This window comes from Anastrepha ludens, chromosome 2 (genome assembly GCF_028408465.1).
Source record: "Anastrepha ludens isolate Willacy chromosome 2, idAnaLude1.1, whole genome shotgun sequence".
Lineage (NCBI taxonomy): Eukaryota > Metazoa > Arthropoda > Insecta > Diptera > Tephritidae > Anastrepha > Anastrepha ludens.
Genome location: NC_071498.1, coordinates 170,618,283 through 170,638,023, shown reverse-complemented (window position 1 = coordinate 170,638,023; position 19,741 = coordinate 170,618,283). Strand labels below are relative to the sequence as shown.

General features: G+C 35.7%; 1 protein-coding gene across 1 annotated transcript in view; it reads right to left on the bottom strand.

Moving 5' to 3' along the window:
• LOC128855855 (putative mediator of RNA polymerase II transcription subunit 12) overlaps positions 1-19,741 on the bottom strand; it is a 104,251-nt gene that overhangs the window by 21,075 nt on the left and 63,435 nt on the right. The window contains exon 4 of the mRNA XM_054091064.1: positions 5,692-5,863. Within this exon, the coding sequence (XP_053947039.1) occupies positions 5,692-5,863 (172 nt within the window). The remainder of the gene's footprint in view (positions 1-5,691; positions 5,864-19,741) is intronic.

Here is a 19,741-nt window from a genome sequence, read left to right as displayed (position 1 = left end):
TAAATTTATATATGAATTAGTGTTCGTTTATTGACAAATTAAAGGAAAGCTATGAAAAAATTAGTTGCGGCCGCCGTATCCGAATGGGCTGGTGCATGACTACCCTTCGGAAGTATCCTTCATGAAACCACAATGGACGAATTTTGAATACCTATTTGTCCAAGAGGGTCCCAAGCTAGAGCAGCCATTTAACCTAACCTAAGCTAACCTAACTTAACGTTTCGGAAGTGCGTTGATTCGAATCTCCGTGCAAGCAAGGCTAAAATATGGAGGAAAAGTTATTTCTAATAGCGGGTGCGGTAGTCTAGCGTAAGTGCACTAACCTGCCTTCCCACAGGTTGTGGATTCGAATCCCACGTACAGCACAGTCCTCGCACTTTTCCAAACTTACTTTCCTAGTTTCTATAAAAAAAAAAAAAAAAATAAATAAAAAAAAAAATTAATTCCTGAACCCGAACAACCTTATCCTTCCAATCCTTACTCTCGCACAAAACGTCAGCGCATTATTTGCATTGTGGCTGCTAAAGCAAGCAAAAAAATGAAGAAAAAGAAACAGTTACATATTGCATCAGTTGCGCCAGCAAGAGGCAGCGAACAATCGCGGTAATAGCGCAGACACACCAAATTTGCTGAAGTCCTCAATCATTTGTGCGAGCCTTCTGGCAAAAAAATGTGAAACACAGTTGGCGCTCCAAGCAGTAAGAAGGAGTTGTTCCTAAGCAACGACAGATGGGCATTGGGCATTCCCATTATTTAGGACTGGTAGCGGCAGGGCCGTGCGTAGGACTCAGCCCACGGGGGATTGAAATTTCATTCACAAATAAAATTTGATAAATGCGATTAACCTCTTTTTATATACGTTAAAAGAGTTAGTAAAGAAAAAATGCCTTTTTGTTGAGTGTTTAAGGATCTTGTGCAAGGATTACATGTACAAAGAAATAAAATATATTATTTTTTCTGGTCTGTTTTATACAATGAATATATTATAGTAATATACGCTAAAAATATTTTGCAATGAAAAGTAACTTCGCCAAATCTTTCTGATGCTCGCATACCTTCAAGAAGTGGTTTAGGTCGTTATATTTTAATTTCAATCTTATTAAAAACATTTTAACATGGTTTCATTCCAAATCTAATAACATTGCGACTCTTCGGGGTATGGAAAAAAATTCTTTTAATACCAAGTCAATGTCTACATTCACGTTACGATGGATATTCATAGAAGCAATGTCATCATCGAAAATATCAAGAAACTGAAAATACTGCTGCCTTGACTCTTAACTTAACTTAACTTAACTTAACTTAACTTAACTTAACTTAACTTAACTTAACTTAACTTAACTTAACTTAACTTAACTTAACTTAACTTTACTTAACTTAACTTTACTTTACTTTACTTTACTTTACTTTACTTTACTTTACTTTACTTTACTTTACTTTACTTTACTTTACTTTACTTTACTTTACTTTACTTTACTTTACTTTACTTTACTTTACTTTACTTTACTTTACTTTACTTTACTTTACTTTACTTTACTTTACTTTACTTTACTTTACTTTACTTTACTTTACTTTACTTTACTTTACTTTACTTTACTTTACTTTACTTTACTTTACTTTACTTTACTTTACTTTACTTTACTTTACTTTACTTTACTTTACTTTACTTTACTTTACTTTACTTTACTTTACTTTACTTTACTTTACTTTACTTTACTTTACTTTACTTTACTTTACTTTACTTTACTTTACTTTACTTTACTTTACTTTACTTTACTTTACTTTACTTTACTTTACTTTACTTTACTTTACTTTACTTTACTTTACTTTACTTTACTTTACTTTACTTTACTTTACTTTACTTTACTTTACTTTACTTTACTTTACTTTACTTTACTTTACTTTACTTTACTTTACTTTACTTTACTTTACTTTACTTTACTTTACTTTACTTTACTTTACTTTACTTTACTTTACTTTACTTTACTTTACTTTACTTTACTTTACTTTACTTTACTTTACTTTACTTTACTTTACTTTACTTTACTTTACTTTACTTTACTTTACTTTACTTTACTTTACTTTACTTTACTTTACTTTACTTTACTTTACTTTACTTTACTTTACTTTACTTTACTTTACTTTACTTTACTTTACTTTACTTTACTTTACTTTACTTTACTTTACTTTACTTTACTTTACTTTACTTTACTTTACTTTACTTTACTTTACTTTACTTTACTTTACTTTACTTTACTTTACTTTACTTTACTTTACTTTACTTTACTTTACTTTACTTTACTTTACTTTACTTTACTTTACTTTACTTTACTTTACTTTACTTTACTTTACTTTACTTTACTTTACTTTACTTTACTTTACTTTACTTTACTTTACTTTACTTTACTTTACTTTACTTTACTTTACTTTACTTTACTTTACTTTACTTTACTTTACTTTACTTTACTTTACTTAAATTAACTTAACTTAACAGCTTTGACCGATTTTTGAATTTTTTTTTTTGCGCAGAAACGATAAATATTTTTCGTCACTTCTGCCCATTTTCGATTAACTCAAATTTAACATAACAAACAAATAACACCAATTTTCAAAAATGGCGTCCTTATCAATTTACTTTTTTTAAAAAACCTTAAAGTTCAAAAGGAGGAAATTTCCAAAACATGGTTTTCCTGTCAATTCAGATCTTTAAACGACTTCAAGGTTTCAAAGGACTAAATTTTCAAAAAATGTTTTGTTTTGTCAGTTAAATCTTTTAAAGAACTTTGAAGTTCCAAAGAACTAAATAAAAAATGGTTTTCTCAAGAATTTTAATTTTTAAAAGTCTCAAAGGCCTAATTTCTTTCTTTAAAGGCCTTTAAAGTTTGAAAACATGGTTTCCTCTTCAATTAAATTTTTTAAACCAATTTAAAGATTCAAGGGACTAAATTAAATAAAGAATGGTTTTCTCGTAAACAAAATTTTTTTAACGGATTTTCAAGTTTTAAAGGACTAAACCTTCAAAACATGATTTTCTCGTCAACTTAATTTTTAAAACACTTTAAAGTTTCAAAGGACTAAAATTTCATTAAAAATTTTTGTTGGTGAAATTATTTAAAAACAAGGGAAGCCACAAAATCTGTATGCTGCAAAGCCAAATGTTAGTCATGCCAAATAGTTTTTTTAATTTTTGTTTGAAAAAACCGCAAAAGAAGGTCGACGCTTGGGGTTGTTTCTTATAAAACTTTTATCAAAGTTTTTATATAAAGGCAAATCTCTCAATGTCAACTCGCAAAATACTGCCCAATTATGTGACGATGCTTAAATTTAAGACATTTTTTTTTTTTTGTATTTATACTTTTTTTATTTTTTCCTTTTTCTTTTCCGCAGCTGACGCTAGGAGACGCCCCGAGGTCTATTTGACATCATTAATGGTTGTAAACATCAACTTAATCTTAACGCAAATTGTAACGTCCTACTAGAAAACTTGAAGTAGCGCCAACAAGTTGAAGCGCGAACAAAAAGATAAAAAATCATAAAAAAAGGAACTTCATAAAAAAGAAGAGGAAATGAAACTTGTGACCCTCGATAGCGTGAAAGAAAGTAATGGATAACGAAGAGTGGGGAACGTGACTTGAGCGGACGTAATGGTGACAACGCCAGCGACGCGCCGCAACGGTGTAAACGAAGCCGTAGACGCGAATGACAAAAGTGTAAGCGCGTTGTCAGTGGCAACGCCAACTAAACGGAAATTAATAAGCACATTCTAATGATTGTTGCAAAAGTTAACTGCATACCTACATACATACAAGGGTGTCGAGCTGGATCACTGTAATTGGGCGCTGGAGAGGTCATTAGTGGCGGCAAGTTGAAGTATATTTTCTTTTGAGATTTTTCAATACGAGTTTACTGTGACATTTTTATTTAATTTAATTTTTTTTAATATATTTTTTTTCATTTTTTTTTTCATATTGAAGGAAATATGTTGCCATGACAAGGCAGCGATGCTGCGACTAGTTAAATGACAAAATTTTATTTTAATCTGCAAACTTTTATTTTGCGCTTGCAATGCAACTTTGGCTTAATCACTTTCAATCCACTTAAGTTCTGCTATGAAACATCGCTTCAAACATAGTGAGTTAAAGAATATACATAGATACATATGTACGAGTATGTATACGAGGTGTGTTCAAAAAGTATCGCGAATTTTGTGTTTTTTTCAAAAATTATTTATTTATTCATTTATATTTATTTTGTCCTCTTCAAAGTAATCCCCATGAGATATTATGCACTTGTGCCAACGTTTTTTCTAAACTGTAACAATCGACCGAACTTGGCGCGCTTTTTTTGGTCCTGGTTCGTGCGGCAGCCTCCATTAAGGTGATTGAGCTTTGATTTCCACGTCATAAACCTACGATTCATCACCAGTTATGACTCTCTGGAGCAAATTTGGGTCGTCGCGGACAGAGTCCCACATCTCATTGGCAATGTTCATGCGATGCTGCTTTCGGTCGAAATTGAGCAGTTTTGGTACGAATTTTGCGGCGAGCCGTCTCATGCCCAAATCATTGAAAGAAATCGAATGGCACGAGTCAATCGATATGTCTAGGTCCTCAGCAACTTCTCTAACGGTGATTCGACGATTGGCCAATGCCATTTCACTTCACTTCATCAATTTTTTCGCCTCTTGTTGAAGTGCTCGGGCATCGGGCTTTCGGCGACGCTTTTCGTCGTTCACGTCTTCTCGGCCTTCTGAGAATATTTTGTGCCACCGATAAACGTTGCTTTGGTCCAAAGTACAGGGTTTGATTGAAAAGTAATGAGCCTTCCCGCGCGGAGCGTCTGCCAAGAGATCAACCGAATCGGCTGGTGGGGGAAAATTATCGTTGGACCTTCCCCTTCCACTAGAAACCGGTCCCAGTTCGCTGGCAACAGCGGTGTAGTCAACATCGCTCCACGTGTGAAAGCTTTTTTAAAAATGTGTTAGGATTTTGTAGTGGTGAAAATGCAGCGATCGTTGGAGCAACGTTACTCGATCAAATTTTGCTTAAAGCTAAGCAAAATGAGTACCGAAACCATTGGGCTACTCAAGGAGGCTTACGGGGACCAATCTCTGTCCAGTGCCCAGGTAAAACGGTGGCACAAGTCGTTTAGGGAAGGTCGTTCAATTGGACCCTCATCACGACAATGCGCCGGCGTACACCGCCTTCCTCTGCACCTCTGCATTTGCCAAGATGGGGGTTCCGGTGCTTCCCTCCCTTCCTACAGCCCAGACTTGTCCCCTCCGGACTTCTTCTTGTTCCCGCGCCTGAAAAGCAAGCTGAAGGGGAGGCGTTTCGCCTCCATCGAGGCGATCCAAAAATCTGTGACAGCTGAATTGAACGCGATTCCGGCGGATGAGTTAAAAAAATGTTTCCTGCAGTGGAAGGGCCGCTGCCAGCGGTGTATTTAGGCTGCCAACAATTAACTGAACATTCAACATTCAAAATCAAAATTCGAATATACGTAACCTGCGAAAATTCAAAATTCGCAATACTTTTTGAACACACCTCGTATAGATACGTAAAAACTGATATTTTTTATTTTCATTTGCATTTTTTTGTTTTTTTCGTAAAATACAAAAAAAAAAATACCAAAATTACTAAAACCAAGTGTTTCGGGTTAGGTTGTATTTTGCTTTTGTGGTTTACTCACCGCCATCACAGGGAAAACTCTCAGCCAACACGGTGAATAATTTATCCGCGAGCAAGCAACGTCCTCTGGGTCCCAACGGCACACGACACACCGGACATTTGACCGAACGGCTGCGGCAGTTGTTGCACAACACATGACCGTTACAACATTGCCAGCCAGGTGGGCGGATAACCTAAAAATAAATGCAGATTGCAAGAGAAAGTAAGCGCAAATATTATTTAGTACTCATGGATTCACATGCACACACACATATGCATGAAATTAAATTTGTATTTGTATGTGTGCATCACGTTTTGTGGTTTTTAAATTGGTTTTATGCACGTATTTTTTTTTTGCTACAATATTTTTGAAAACTTCATCAAATTAATTATGTTAAGTAAGCACGCATAACTAACACGCAAATGCACAGACACACGCACACACTTGCTCGCTCGCATAAGGAAATGCTAAACAAATGTCGCTCTATGCATGCACAAATTCCAACATATCGCAATTACATGAATTAATTATCATAATTTGTAATAGTAAAGCTCAGTGGTACGATTGACATACTCGCATAATCCACACAGCTACAATAATTGCACCCACACGCACGCATACATACACACACACACACACACACATTGGTCACATCATCTGTTATGCGACTAGCGCAAATAGTTTGCAATTCTATTACATTTTTTATCTGACCTACGGGAGCACTGCTTCTACGCTTGCCTGCTGGTGATGATATCACAAAATAGCGCATCACAAAAATTCACATCACAAAAATTTATCTGAAACATCTTTAGCACTGTCCTTTCATTCTTTTCCATATTTTAGTGATACGATTTTTTGGAAATTTAGTAAATCTCGTTGGCAATCATTTTACTCAAAATAAGTGGAATCGCGATATTTCTGATACAGATTAGTTGTTGTTGGGGTTGTTGATCTTGAAGTGGCTAAGTATATCCACAGAAATAATCCTAATTAGCGACCAGCACCGTTTTACTACCACTATCCTCGTGCGATGATGTTGTTTTTTTGTTCTAAGTCAGATCCATTTACTGAGATCCAAGTATAGCAGCAAATTCTATATCTTCGCTGTCTGGGATCTCATTAATTTGCTGCAGAAAAGGATTACCAAAGGCGCGGAGTCGTGCCGTAGCTAGCCCTGGACATTCACATAAGTAGTGGAAAACGAAAAGACTTTCCTTCGCTCCCTCCGCTTGACAGCTTCTGCAGATGGGGTTCAAAGCGAGGTTGAGACTGGCTGCATGATTCCCTACCTTCCAATGACCTGTAAGGGTTGCAGTGATGCGTGAAATGTTTGGCCGAGAGCATCCTAACAAGTAATTCATCCTTTGGATTTTGTACGACGGTCATGTTTTTTTTATTGTAATACATGTAGTTAATTGCTTCCACCTTCTTTCGGCTAAGGCATAATGGTGTGCAGCAATGGATACTTTATTTAGTTGAGTGGGATGGATACTGCTACCGCCTCTGCTATATCTATTGTCCAACCTTTTCTTACTAAGTCATCCGCTATCTCATTACCTCATATGTTCCTATGACCGGGAACCCATATCAGAGTAATTTCAAGCCGATGACTAAGCAATTCTAGTTCCTCTCTACACTGTAAGACCAGTTTGGATGAAATGGAGTTGGAGTCTAAAGCCTTGATAACTGCTTGACTGTCTTAAAAGATGACTACTCTTGCACCAACTTCCTTGTAGAGTTTTAGTGATTTGCATGTTTCACTGATCGCTAATAATTCTGCCTGGAAGACACTGGCATAGTCAGGAAGACGAATTGATATGTTGAGTAGCTCCGAATGGAAACCAGCTCCGGCACCACATCTTAGAACCGTCAGTGTAGATTTCAATATCGTTTCTTCCAATCACCTTCTCTTTGTCCCATTCGGCTCTCGGTGGGAAACGTACCGTAAAGTCTTTTTTGAACTAAGGTCGGGGACTGTTGACAGATTAGTGGAAAGTAACTTTTTAATTTCTTTGTAGGACTGGAACATAGCAATCTTAGGTTAGGTTAGGTTAAATGGAAGCCCTTGTTTTGAGCCCACTTGGACAAATATTCAAAATTCGTCGGTTGTGATGCCATACAGGGGAAAGGAGAAGGGAAGGAAAAAGGAGTCTTGTGATTAGGGGATGATGACTAAGGACTAATGTCGACGCCGACGGTGGCTGATTTACGTTTGTAATTAGCCGCATTAAGCTACTGATGACCTAGATGTATGATATTTAGACTCGCTATATCCGCAGATGTAGCGAAAAAGTGGGAGCCCAGATGTTTAAATATTTTTCAGACGAGAGTGGGATAGCTGAGGAAAAGGTGATGAGATGACTCCACCTCGTCCTCAAGATAGCTTCTGCAGAACGGACTTGAGGTAATCGCAAGTCTCACCGCATGTACACCAAACTCGAGAGCTGCGGCTTTGTAAGCCTTAGGAGTTCCCTCGAGCGTCCCCGATCTACCCGTGGCCAGAATGATCTCCCGACCTAGCACGTTTATGCACTAGCCCAGCGCGCGCTGAGTTGACTTGAGGCCCATCTTTCCAAGAGCATACCACAGGTTCTTAAGGGGATCCCTATCCTCTCATTTTGCGATGAAAACGTCTCCAAAGTTACCTGTCTAGCCAGTTCATTAGCCAACAAATGGAAACAAAAATTATCTTGATATCGAAGTAGTCGGATGCAATCGAAAGAGAAGCTAGACAGCGCACAAACATCGGCTCCAGGCCTTAATTGCCGCTTGGCTGTCGGAGTGAATATTTACTTCCTTAACGGTAATTACCGAAGTCAGCAACCAATCTACTGCTTCCTTAAGTGCGGCTACCTCCGCTTGGAAAACACTACAGTATTCCGGAAGCTTGAATAGCCATCTATCACTCTGCTCATTTCGGCGGGTTATATTTTGGTCTTGGTCTACATTTTGTACAACATCTCAGGCGCTTCAGGGTGTTTAATTTTGCTTAGAAGGCGTTTTAATCGAATAACTCGCTGTCTACGAGAACTCCTTGAGCAATTTGACGGAGAAGACCCTCAGAAGCATTAAGCTCCCCCGCAAAAGCTCTCATTGATTTTTAAGGGCTCTCGTCAATGATCGCATGCACTTGTCAATAAATTCTGCAGAGCATTTCTCGTATTTTTTGAATTTTGCAACAGAACAACAGATTCTGCATCGCCGTCTGATGCTTCCAGTTAAAGGGCACACGAATGAACGGGCGCACTTAAGAAATTTCTAAATTGGTGTGATTTGCACTGCTAGCGATGATAAATGCATGTCTTCATTTATTGAGTTAAGCTATAGTACCCCATGTCTTATCTGAGCAGAAGAAGTAAAAATAAAAATAATGATTTCGAGAAGAAATGTGGCTATGCGAAGCACAGATGGCGGTCCAAGCAGTAAGAAGGCGTTGTTTCTAAGCAACGACAGGTAGGCATTCACACTATTTAGAACTGGTAGCGGCAGTAGCTGCTGATGATGTGTAGCTAAAAATTTACCTAAGAAAGTTCTCTATAAGAATAATGTCAATCAATTGATCCGGAAGGTCACGGAAGAATTTTAAAAGCAAATTTTTATAATAAGATAATTCAGAAGGTGTGGCCAACATCAGACCTTTAACCAGCTCTCAGCGATTTTGAAGGTGTCAAAAAAGCTGATTAAAAAACTGATGTATAGACTATATTTATAAGAAAATAAGATTGAGTTGGTGACATAAGAAAAAATCAATATAGCCTTCGCTAATACTACTTCGTTGCCATCTGAACAACGATTAAATCAAAAACCTACGAACACTTGCGAAATGAGTACCCACAATTCTAATACCGAACTCTGCCACTCAAAAGTGATGGAATACAAGATTTTACCTTCTGAATTCAAGCCGAACGAAGATCTCAACTCCTCAACTACCTGGGTAGCATTATTACCACTAATAGCGGATCTGGAGCTGATGTTAATCGCAGACTTCAGAAAGTAAGACAGGCCTTTGGGCGACTACAAATTATTTTTGTTTTAAGTTTGCCTAAACAATATTCCAAAAATCAATTTTTTTTTTAATTTTTTCTAACAAAATAAAAATTTATTGAAGTATTCCCTAAAAAAAAAATTTTTTTTTGGAAAAATCTTAATTAAAAAAAATTAAAAGAAACATTTTTTTAATTAATTTTGCCAAAAATTAAATTTTTTTTAAGTATTTCCTAACAAAAAAATTTTTTTTTGGAAGAAATTTAATCAAAAACAATTAAAAAAAATTTTCCAAAAAGAAAAATTTTTTTAAGTATTTCCTAAAAAAAAAATTTTTTTTAAGTTTAAAGTTTTAAGTTTAAACTATATTTAAAAAAATTGTTTTTATTATTTTATTTCCTCACAAAAAAATTTGTTTTGGAAAAAATTTAACTAAAAAAAAGTAAAAATTAAAAAAAAATTTTCCAAAAATAAATTTTTTTTAAGTAATATATTTCCTAACAAAAAAATGTTTTTTTAATTTTTGGAAAAATTTAATCAAAATATATTTTTTTTTTGTTAGAAATTTTTGCAAAAATTAAAGTGTTCTTTAAGTTTTTTCTAACAAAAATTTTTTTTTAATTAAATTTTTTCCCAATCAAAATTTTTTTTAGGAAATAGTTAACAAAATTTTTATTTTTGGAAAATTTTTAGAAATTAAGAAAAATGTTGTGTTAGAAAACTCTTAAGTACATTTTTTTAAGTTTTTCTAAAAGTGGAAAAAACTAAAATATGTTTGCCTGACAATATTTGTGAAAATTTATTTTTTTATATTATATATTTTGATAAAAAAAAATTTTTCTGGAAAAAAATTTCAATTTTTTTGCCTGAAAATATTTGTAAAAATTTTTTTTTATATATTTTGAAAAACACACACGCTCAGCTTTTTTTAATGTTTTGTATTGTCTAAAAGCTAATAATCTTTTCAATCCTCACTTTTCACTCTGCTGCACCAGTAAGAATCTGCCAGAGGTATCTGTATTTTTATTATTTATTTATTTTTTAAGAAAAGTTATTTTAAAGCACTCATAATAAGTGAAGCATGTGCATTTCACATGCATAAAATACTTTCTTGGCAGTGCTGTAAATAAAACAATTCTCGTTTGTAGTGATATGCTCCATTATCACTCAATAGTCCATTAAATTATTCAAGCATTTAAGCCCTGCATCAGAACTATTTACTGAAGCATATTTTTAGGGCATATTTTAGGAAATAAAAGTTTTTAAAAGCATTACACCTTAAACTCCAACTGTTTGTTATTGAAATAAACTACCATAAAGTAAACAACAGAAGCAACAATCAAATTAACACAATGCCATAGGTAGAATATGTGTATATGTGTGAATGTGTGAATGCATGTAACTATTTTTTATTTAACCTTATAGGAAATTATTTACTGATTTCTATATTAATACCACGCACAGATGCTCACAACGTAAAAACCAGTTGGAATTTGTTATCATAAAACAAAATTGTTTTTGAAATAATTTATTGAACAAATTGTTAACAAATTTCTTAATAACATTCGGTTTGTCTCAGCTGCGATATGCACTGTGAATACGACATACCAAATGATAAGGAAATGAAAAACCTTTGAGTAGGTACTACATTTCTGCCATGAAAAAGCTTCTCGTTAACCCATCTGCCGTTCCTTGGCGGCATAGTCTTGTAACTGGAGCTGTCCCCGTTTTTGAACTTTTGGAATTATCATTTAGTGATGAAAAAAGGCTTTTGTCAGTATGTATGTACAAAAACTCTGCTTTATTTTATCGCTGATATTGCCCTGCCAGCTTAACCATGCCGAGTGTGCCATGTGGATTACACTATGAGGGCTCCAACAAAAGCCAATTAAGATTTTCTGCCCTAATATAACGCTATTACTCGTACAACAATTTTTTCAATAAAAAAAATTTGTTTTTAATAAATTTTGAAAAGCAACATCAGTTTCCATTATAGGAAATGTGTCCACATTGCTGATTAGAAATTATAACAATTCTACAGTTGTTAACTTCTGCAGAAGCTGTCTAGATGAGGAAAAAGAAGAGACGATCTCGCACCTTCTTTGTCATTGTCCTGCCTTAACCAGACGTAAATTTACCATTTTAGGTAAACAGTTTTTTAATGAGCTGGAAAAACTCGGTACTACTGAAATCAGGATGTTCTAAACTTTTTGAAACGTACATTGGTATTTGATAGCTAAAATAACTGGAATGTGTCAGAAATTTAATTTATGTTATTAGGCGACATTTCGCTTGAAAAAGTTGGGAAGTATTGAAAAAAAAAATATCGCAAATCTTCGAGAATTGAAAGTGTTATCAACCGGTTGTCTAGAATCTGTAATTTGATTCTATTGCACTATTTTTGTGGGCCGCTACTAAGCACAAATGTTACTCCAATCATCCAGAGACACAGCCAGAACAGAAACATGAAATCCTATATTCCACTGCATAGATAAGTGCCGAAATTGGCAAAAATATATTAAAAATTGTGTTGATTGGGCAGTTCTAAAGCCTGCCGTAAAAGTTATTTGAATTAAATTTTGTTTCATATTTAAAAAAAAGGTCATACACTTCTGCTAAGTGTTTGGAGGGACCTTCAGCTTTAAGGCGATTCCGGACGGCAAATAGTTTTTATGAGGACCTTTTCATGGCAAACATACATCAGAAGGTTTGCGACCTTTTCTATTATTTTATGTGCATGCACGGAGATTCGAACCTACGCACTCCCGAATGGTTTAGATTAGATTACGTAGATTTGTGGGGGGCTGGACAAGTCCACGCACTCAGTCAGTAGACCATTGTACTACACTCGGATAGATATCAGTAGAATGAATAGAGATAGGAAAGATAAAAGGTGGGTGGTAAAAACGGATAAATTAGTTTGAGGTCACTCTTCCGCAAATCTCTTAGATTCATTGATGAATGGTAGTCACGAACCAAGCTATTTAGCTACGGCGGCCGAAAGCTGGATTTTCTTAAGGGGATATATTCCTGTGAATAACCATATTTTCCCTGATTTTCATTAAAATTATTTAAAATGAAGAAGTCAATATATATTTTTTCAAATTGGCATACAATTTATTTGTACATTAAAATAATATAATTTATTTTATTTTATTTTTATTTATTTTTATTTCTCAATCGGCGGGCATTGCAGCATCGGCGTCAGTGACCTGAATACGAAAAACCTAATTTTTGTTTGTTTATTAATGTCATAATTTCTATATGAATTAAACGAAAATGGAAAAAAATTCGCGGAATAAAAGGTTTGAAAAAAATGAATTTTGTGGCGAATTTTCCTACTATTTTTGCTTCGAAAAAATTATTTTTTCGCAAAATTTTCGAAAACTTGTAAATTGATATAGAAATACTTAAATTTACGTTCAAAAATTTTTTTTTTTGACATATTCTCAAAGGACTATATTAACATTTTATGAAAAAAAAGATTTTCGAAATTTTAGAGGTATCTGTCCCCTTAAAAGAAAAGGAAAATGTCGGACACTGCTGTGGACGTTATGTGTAGTTGGAGCGGTACTCGCTGTCTTGTCTTGTTTTACAGCAGTGACCCACTTTGGCTTACCAACGAGTTTTCTTATGCGGTAAGTAGCTGGTTCTAGTTGAGAAGAAAAGGCCATAAGGTTTTTCCGAGGTTTGGTTAAAAAAATAGTGACTTCCTATTATTTAAAAAAATATTTAGTTATTCATTTCCTTCAATATAATCAACCATCCACATACATATATAGGTGACCGCAACATACGAAAGTGCATCAACATTTTGGCCAGTTTGGACTGTTTTGTGTTTATTATTATACATTTTTTGAATTGTTTATACAAAAACACCTCATTGTGCAACAAAAACCATATGAATGCAGTTCTCAAAAAATTCTGTAAACAAAAATTAGAAAAATGTCTCGAACTCTCCATCGCAATTCCGCGGTTTTTAATTAGAATTTCTAGAAGAAATTAAAATGCTTCGTTGGGGCACAGGAATAACGCGCGTGGATAAAGTGAAAAACATCAAGGTACGAGAAGATAAGGAAATTGCAACCAAGACCACAATCGACCTGGCCAAATACGATGCAAAGGGACATAAGAGACCTTGATGAGGTGACGATGCAGGGCAGAAGAACCTGGCTGGGAGGGCAGAGAGGACCGACCTTCGGGTCACCATGACAAAGAAAGAGAGAGAGAAGCGGTGCAGAGAAATGATAAATGAGTTTTTGTAGTCAGAAATTGAAGACGTGGATGTGGATGATCTTTGGTTTCACCAGGACGGCGCACCATGCCACACAGCCCATGCCGCAATAAATATTTTGTGGGATAAGGTCGATAATAGATTTATCGGTCATCGCGGCGATTTCAATGGTCCGCTTCGAAGACTTATTTTTATAAGGTGCCATGAAGGACCGACGTTATGCAACCGATCCATTAACAACTCAGACTCTTAAGGTGAATATCAAGCAAGCCAATCGTCAGCAAAGTCTTGGATAACTGCGTAGCCAGCCCACTGCCTAGTCACATGAATGGGATTGTATTCCATAAATAATGGGAATGTTTGCTCCTTCGAATAAATAAATATAATAAAACCAGTAATAATAATAATACTACCACTGTATGGACCAGCCTCTGCTTATACCATTCATCGCTCATTTACTTCAGTAGTGTCAAAATCCAAAAAAAAAATAACAAATAAAATACAATAAGTATGCAGAAATGTCCACGAACTCTTCCTTTAAGCTGCGAAAACATTTCATGTGGGCATCTATTAACTGTATTTCATTATGCAGATTCAAGTATGTCCTTTATTTTTACTTTTTTGAGTGCATCAGTGCGGCAGTAGTGAATTTTCCTGCAGGTACTTGATGTACCACCTTGATCAAAAAGTTCTTGGAAGAACCGCTAGGTGACACTCTAAGTCAACTGAATCAAGTTCTAATTTTTTTTTATTAGCTTGCCATATCTATGATTAAGTAAACCTTAAGTAAATCTACAATATGCAAGTGTTTCAAATTTTTTCCGGTTTCTCAAAATCGATTTGAATTTGCAACAACGAGTTTGTATTAAATTTTGCTTTAAAAATGGATTCAATAGTGCGAAGCCCTTTCGGTAATGATACTCTAAAAAAACGGTCATTTATGAATATCATGAACGCTTCAGAAGAGATCGTGAGTCCATTGAGGATGACGAACGTAGTGTCAGATGAACGAAATCGAAAACTGATGAAAACCTAAATAAAGTGAAAGAAATGTTGTTAAATAACCGGAAATTAACCATCAGAGAGCTGGCGGGGGATTTGGGCATTGCTCATGGATCCATTCAAGATCCATTGTAGTTAATGATTTAGGTTTGCACCGTGTTGCTGCGAAGTTGGTCTCAATCGACCTAATGTCATCCAAAAAAGGGGCCGCGTCGATTTCGACAAAGACATAATTTCTCGAGCTGAATCCGACCCAACATTCATCAATCGCAATGGGCTTATGAGTAGCATAGGCAATCCAGACCATAGGTGGGCACTTTGCAGTAACAGTAAAAATGCAGTAAATATAATATTTTACTGATATTGCAATTTAATTTTCATTACCAGTAAACTTTTACTGATTACTGAAAAAAATTTGCAGTAAAAATGTTTTTTTACTGATTACTGAAAAAATTTGCAGTAAAACTATTTTTTTACTGATTACTGAAAAAATTTGCAGTAAAACTATTTTTTTACTGATTACTGAAAAAATTTGCAGTAAAACTATTTTTTTACTAATTACGAAATTATAATATATTATCAGTAATTTTACTGCAATTTTTTCAGTAATCAGTAAAAAAATATTTTTACTGCAATTTTTTCCAGTAATCAGTAAAAAAATATTTTTACTGCAATTTTTTTCAGTAATCAGTAAAAAATTATTTTTACTGCTAATTTTTTTCAGTAATCAGTAAAAGTTTACTGGTAATGGAAATTAAACTTCATTATCAGTAAAATTTTACTGATTACTGCTATTTGTAATGCAGTAAATTTATAATGCAGTGTGCCCACCTATGATCCAGACATCAGGCGCGTGAGTTGTGAGTTCCGAATGAGCCGAGACGAAAAAAACTACGTAGTTTTCAGTCAAAAAACAAGCAAAGCTCACAGTTTTTATGGATTATAATGGTAATATACTTAGTCCTGCCGTTATAGATATGAAATTATAATAGTTTTTTTATTTACAAGTATCATTTAATCAAACTAAAAATTTTATTTTCTTTCGAAATGGTCACCATTTGCTTTATACAAGCCGTCATACGTTTAGGTCATTCAGTTATTGCAGCACGCACGGTTTCCATGGATTTGTCGCTGCTCGAACCAAAGATTTTTGTGAGATTCTCCAAATTTCTGTAAGGTATTCGACAGATCATTTTCCGAATTCTGACCACAAAATATAGTTGAATTGATTCAGATCTGGACCTCCAGACGGCCAATCGTCTGCGGCTATTAACACGGGAATATTGTTTTGATGTTTGCTAAATGGATTTTGCCTTACAGGCAAAAACGAAATCTTGCTGGAAGATCCAACGCTCTCCATTGAAGAGAGTACTGCTCAACTGCTTCACCATACTTTCTAAGACATTCTCCTGGTACACTCTTACCCCGGTCTCTCCGCACCAAACCATTACGGGGCCGGATGGTGGCCAAGCTGAACCCTCGGAAGAACATTTTTTGCGTCTTTAGAAGTTTCAGCATAGATTTTGTCTTTTGGCCTATTAAAAGCTTCTTCAACAGTGAAAATCTTCTCATCTGTAAAACAAATGTTTTCATGGCCGTTGACTGTGTGCCACCAAAAAAGCTGCTTGCATCTGTCCAGACTAATTTTCTTGAATCGCATTTACAAAATATGACCGGTTGAGTGATGGAAAGCTTTCATTTGATCGATCGATTTTGTATTTGATCGCATTAAAAAACCACTACGAGGTACGGAGAACTCGTTTTAACAGACGAAAGGAAGTAATTGAATAGAAAATCAGAGAAATTGAAGACGCCTCTGAAGGCTATACCGAAAATTGAGTCCCAGAAATGCTTCGCAAGCTGGATCAGATGCTGGCATAAGCATTGCTATTGATGGGGAGGCCATATTACAACTTTTAAGGATTAAACTTTTATTTTGAATTTTCTGAATATATACCGGGAGCTTTTCGATCAAGCTGTACATACGAAAAAGTCAAGCGAACCAAAAATGACACCATAAATCAACCACAAATATCGAATCAAACGATAAAAATGTTAATTCCTGCTGCTTGCAGGCGAAGAAAAATGAAATACATATTTACCTATAAATACTTTTTATTGTTGTTATATTCAAATCTCTATACACAAATAGATACACAGAGATATTGCATTTTTTTATTTTTCAGATATAAACTGGGCAGAGATAAACACAATAGTTATTTGCATATTTCTGCATAGAAAGCGAATATTGTATTTTATAAATATTTATTTAATTGTATGTGCGTGTATGTGTGTGTGTGTATGGAAGCGTGCGTGTGCGAGCAAATATTATACTTCAGTAGTGAGCAAACAAGCACAAAACTCTAAGTTGTGTACAAAGTAAATACATTTAAATGCCAGTGTACATAAATGCATAGGAATAGAAAATACGCATAAGACACGCACTAACACAAACGTCTCCCATGTACACGAATGTACTGATTATTTGCATGTATAAGTAGTCATATATTACGGCTAGTCTCCAGTGACCTTTGCACCACAAAACAGATGTAGGCGCATACAACGCGCGACAAAATGTTGGTGCGTTGATATTGGGTTTGTGATCGAAATTTGACGCTTTATTTAACGTACATACTTAGAATTATCCGATTCAAGTCAAATATACCCCGTTTTGTTCGCAAACTTGTTGCCATTTAGAAGGCAACTTCATTATCCCCCTTTATAAAACCCCCCCTCCTTATTTGCAAAAAACTCAGACAACCAGTTTTCGCAAGCCTCTTTTGAGGCCAACTTGGTATCACCAAGGGCGTTTTGCATGGACCGGAAGAGATGATAGTCACTTGGTGACAGGTCCGGACTATATGGTGGGGGCAATATGACATTCCATCCGAGCTCCCGTAGCTTCTGGCGGGTCATCAAAGATGTGTGAGGACGAGCGTTGCCCTGGTGGAAAACAACACCATTCCTATTGACTAATTCTGGCCGCTTCTGGTCAATCGCCTGCTTCAAACGGTCAAATTGCTCACAGTAGAGGACCGAATTAAGGGTCTGACCATAGTTGAGCAGCTCATAGCGGATAATTCCCTTCCAATCCCACCAAACACACAGCAAAACCCTCCTGGCGGTCAATCCGGGCTTGGCGATGGTTTGGGCCGGCTCCCCGCTTCTCCACGACGATCTTTTTCGCTTGGCGTTGTTGTACGTGATCCACTTTTCTTCGCCAGTCACCATCCGCTTCAATAATGGGTCAAGTTCGTTCCGTTTTAGCAGAGAATCGCAAGCGTTGATTCGGTCCAAGAGATTTTTTTGCGTCAACACGTGTGGCACCGAAACTTCCAGGTTTTTTTTGGATTCCAATCTTCTGCAAATGGTTCCAAACGGTTTTGCGGTCTACAACTAGTTCCTGACTAATCAAGTGAATACTCACATGCCGGTCTCTTTGGATAATTTCAACGATTTTATCAGTCTCTACGACGATTGGCCTACCAGTACGGGGTGCATCTTCGACACCTACTACACCAGAACGAAATCGATCGAACCAACGCTGTGCTGTGCGAATAGTTACAGTATCAGGCCCATAAGCTTCACAAATTTTTGCCGCCGCCTTCGTTGCATTTTTACCTCTAAGGTAGTAAAAACGTAAAATATGACGAACTTCTTGCTTGGTGGACTCCATCTTTGACGCGCTATAACTTAAGACTGAAACGTACGATCACAACACTGTCAAAGAAACACTTGTAGTACAGATTGCCGTCTTCAAATTGCCGTTTAGTGTGACCAGATGCAATAAGTACAACGCAAGATATGTTTAAATGTCGCACTCAATTGACAAAATACGACATTACTTTTTCCCCAACCCAATATTTTATGACAGTTTTGAATGAATTTCCTACTTACATATGTATTTCGAATACTCAGTATTTTTGTATAAAAGAGTAGCTCATTGCCTGACAAATGCAGGTTTTAAACTTCATAGAAAAATTCTAAAAATTTCAAAAATGTACTTTCATAATTCCACGGTTTTTAATTCGAATTTTTAGAAAAAAATGTGGTATGCAGTTTTACAGCCTAATGCATTTTGGTATCTTAAAAGGTAAGTTGGATTTCGCCAAAAAATTTTTCTGATTTTTTATAATTTTTTTTCCTGCCAGAGTTGCGCAAATTGTTGTTATATGAAAAAAAAAGCGCAACACCGTCACGAAAAAAAATTATTAAAAATCAACGCAATTTTCCAGCAACTTGAAACTTACACTTTCTTAGAACAAAATCTTATTAACTATATTATAAGGTAGGTAGGTAGGTAAGATGGCAAGAGTACCCCAAACACACTTCAAGTAGCACTTATGTACCGTTTTGATACCATATGTGGACCACTACCTGTGCAAAGAAAAATTTTGTGGAGAGAAAACCTTCTACAGTCATCCAGTGCTGTTGATGTAGGGGACGAGAGAAAAGGGATCTAGGCTGGGCAATTTCTTCAAGTCATCCCCAAAGGGCACGCTTAGGAATCTTAAGCGCCTTACCGCCAGAGCCGAACATTTGCAGAGAAAGTGTTATACAGTCTCTTTCTCTGCAGGATCCCCATAGGCTCTGCAATAGTGGTTAAATGGTAACCCAAGCTTTTCCGCGTATGTGCCAATCGTCCAGTGACCGGTAAACACCGCAATGAGTTTGGAAATTGAATGGCGGGAGATTCCCATCACCTTAAGCGTTCTTTTTCTATCGTATTGGGGCCATAATGCTTTCGAAATAGCACACGATGAGACAGACTTCCATCTGTTTTGCGCTTTTTTTAGAAAGAAATTGTGTAGTTTCCCTTTAACGACGGCCAAGGAAACACCGATGTCAGAG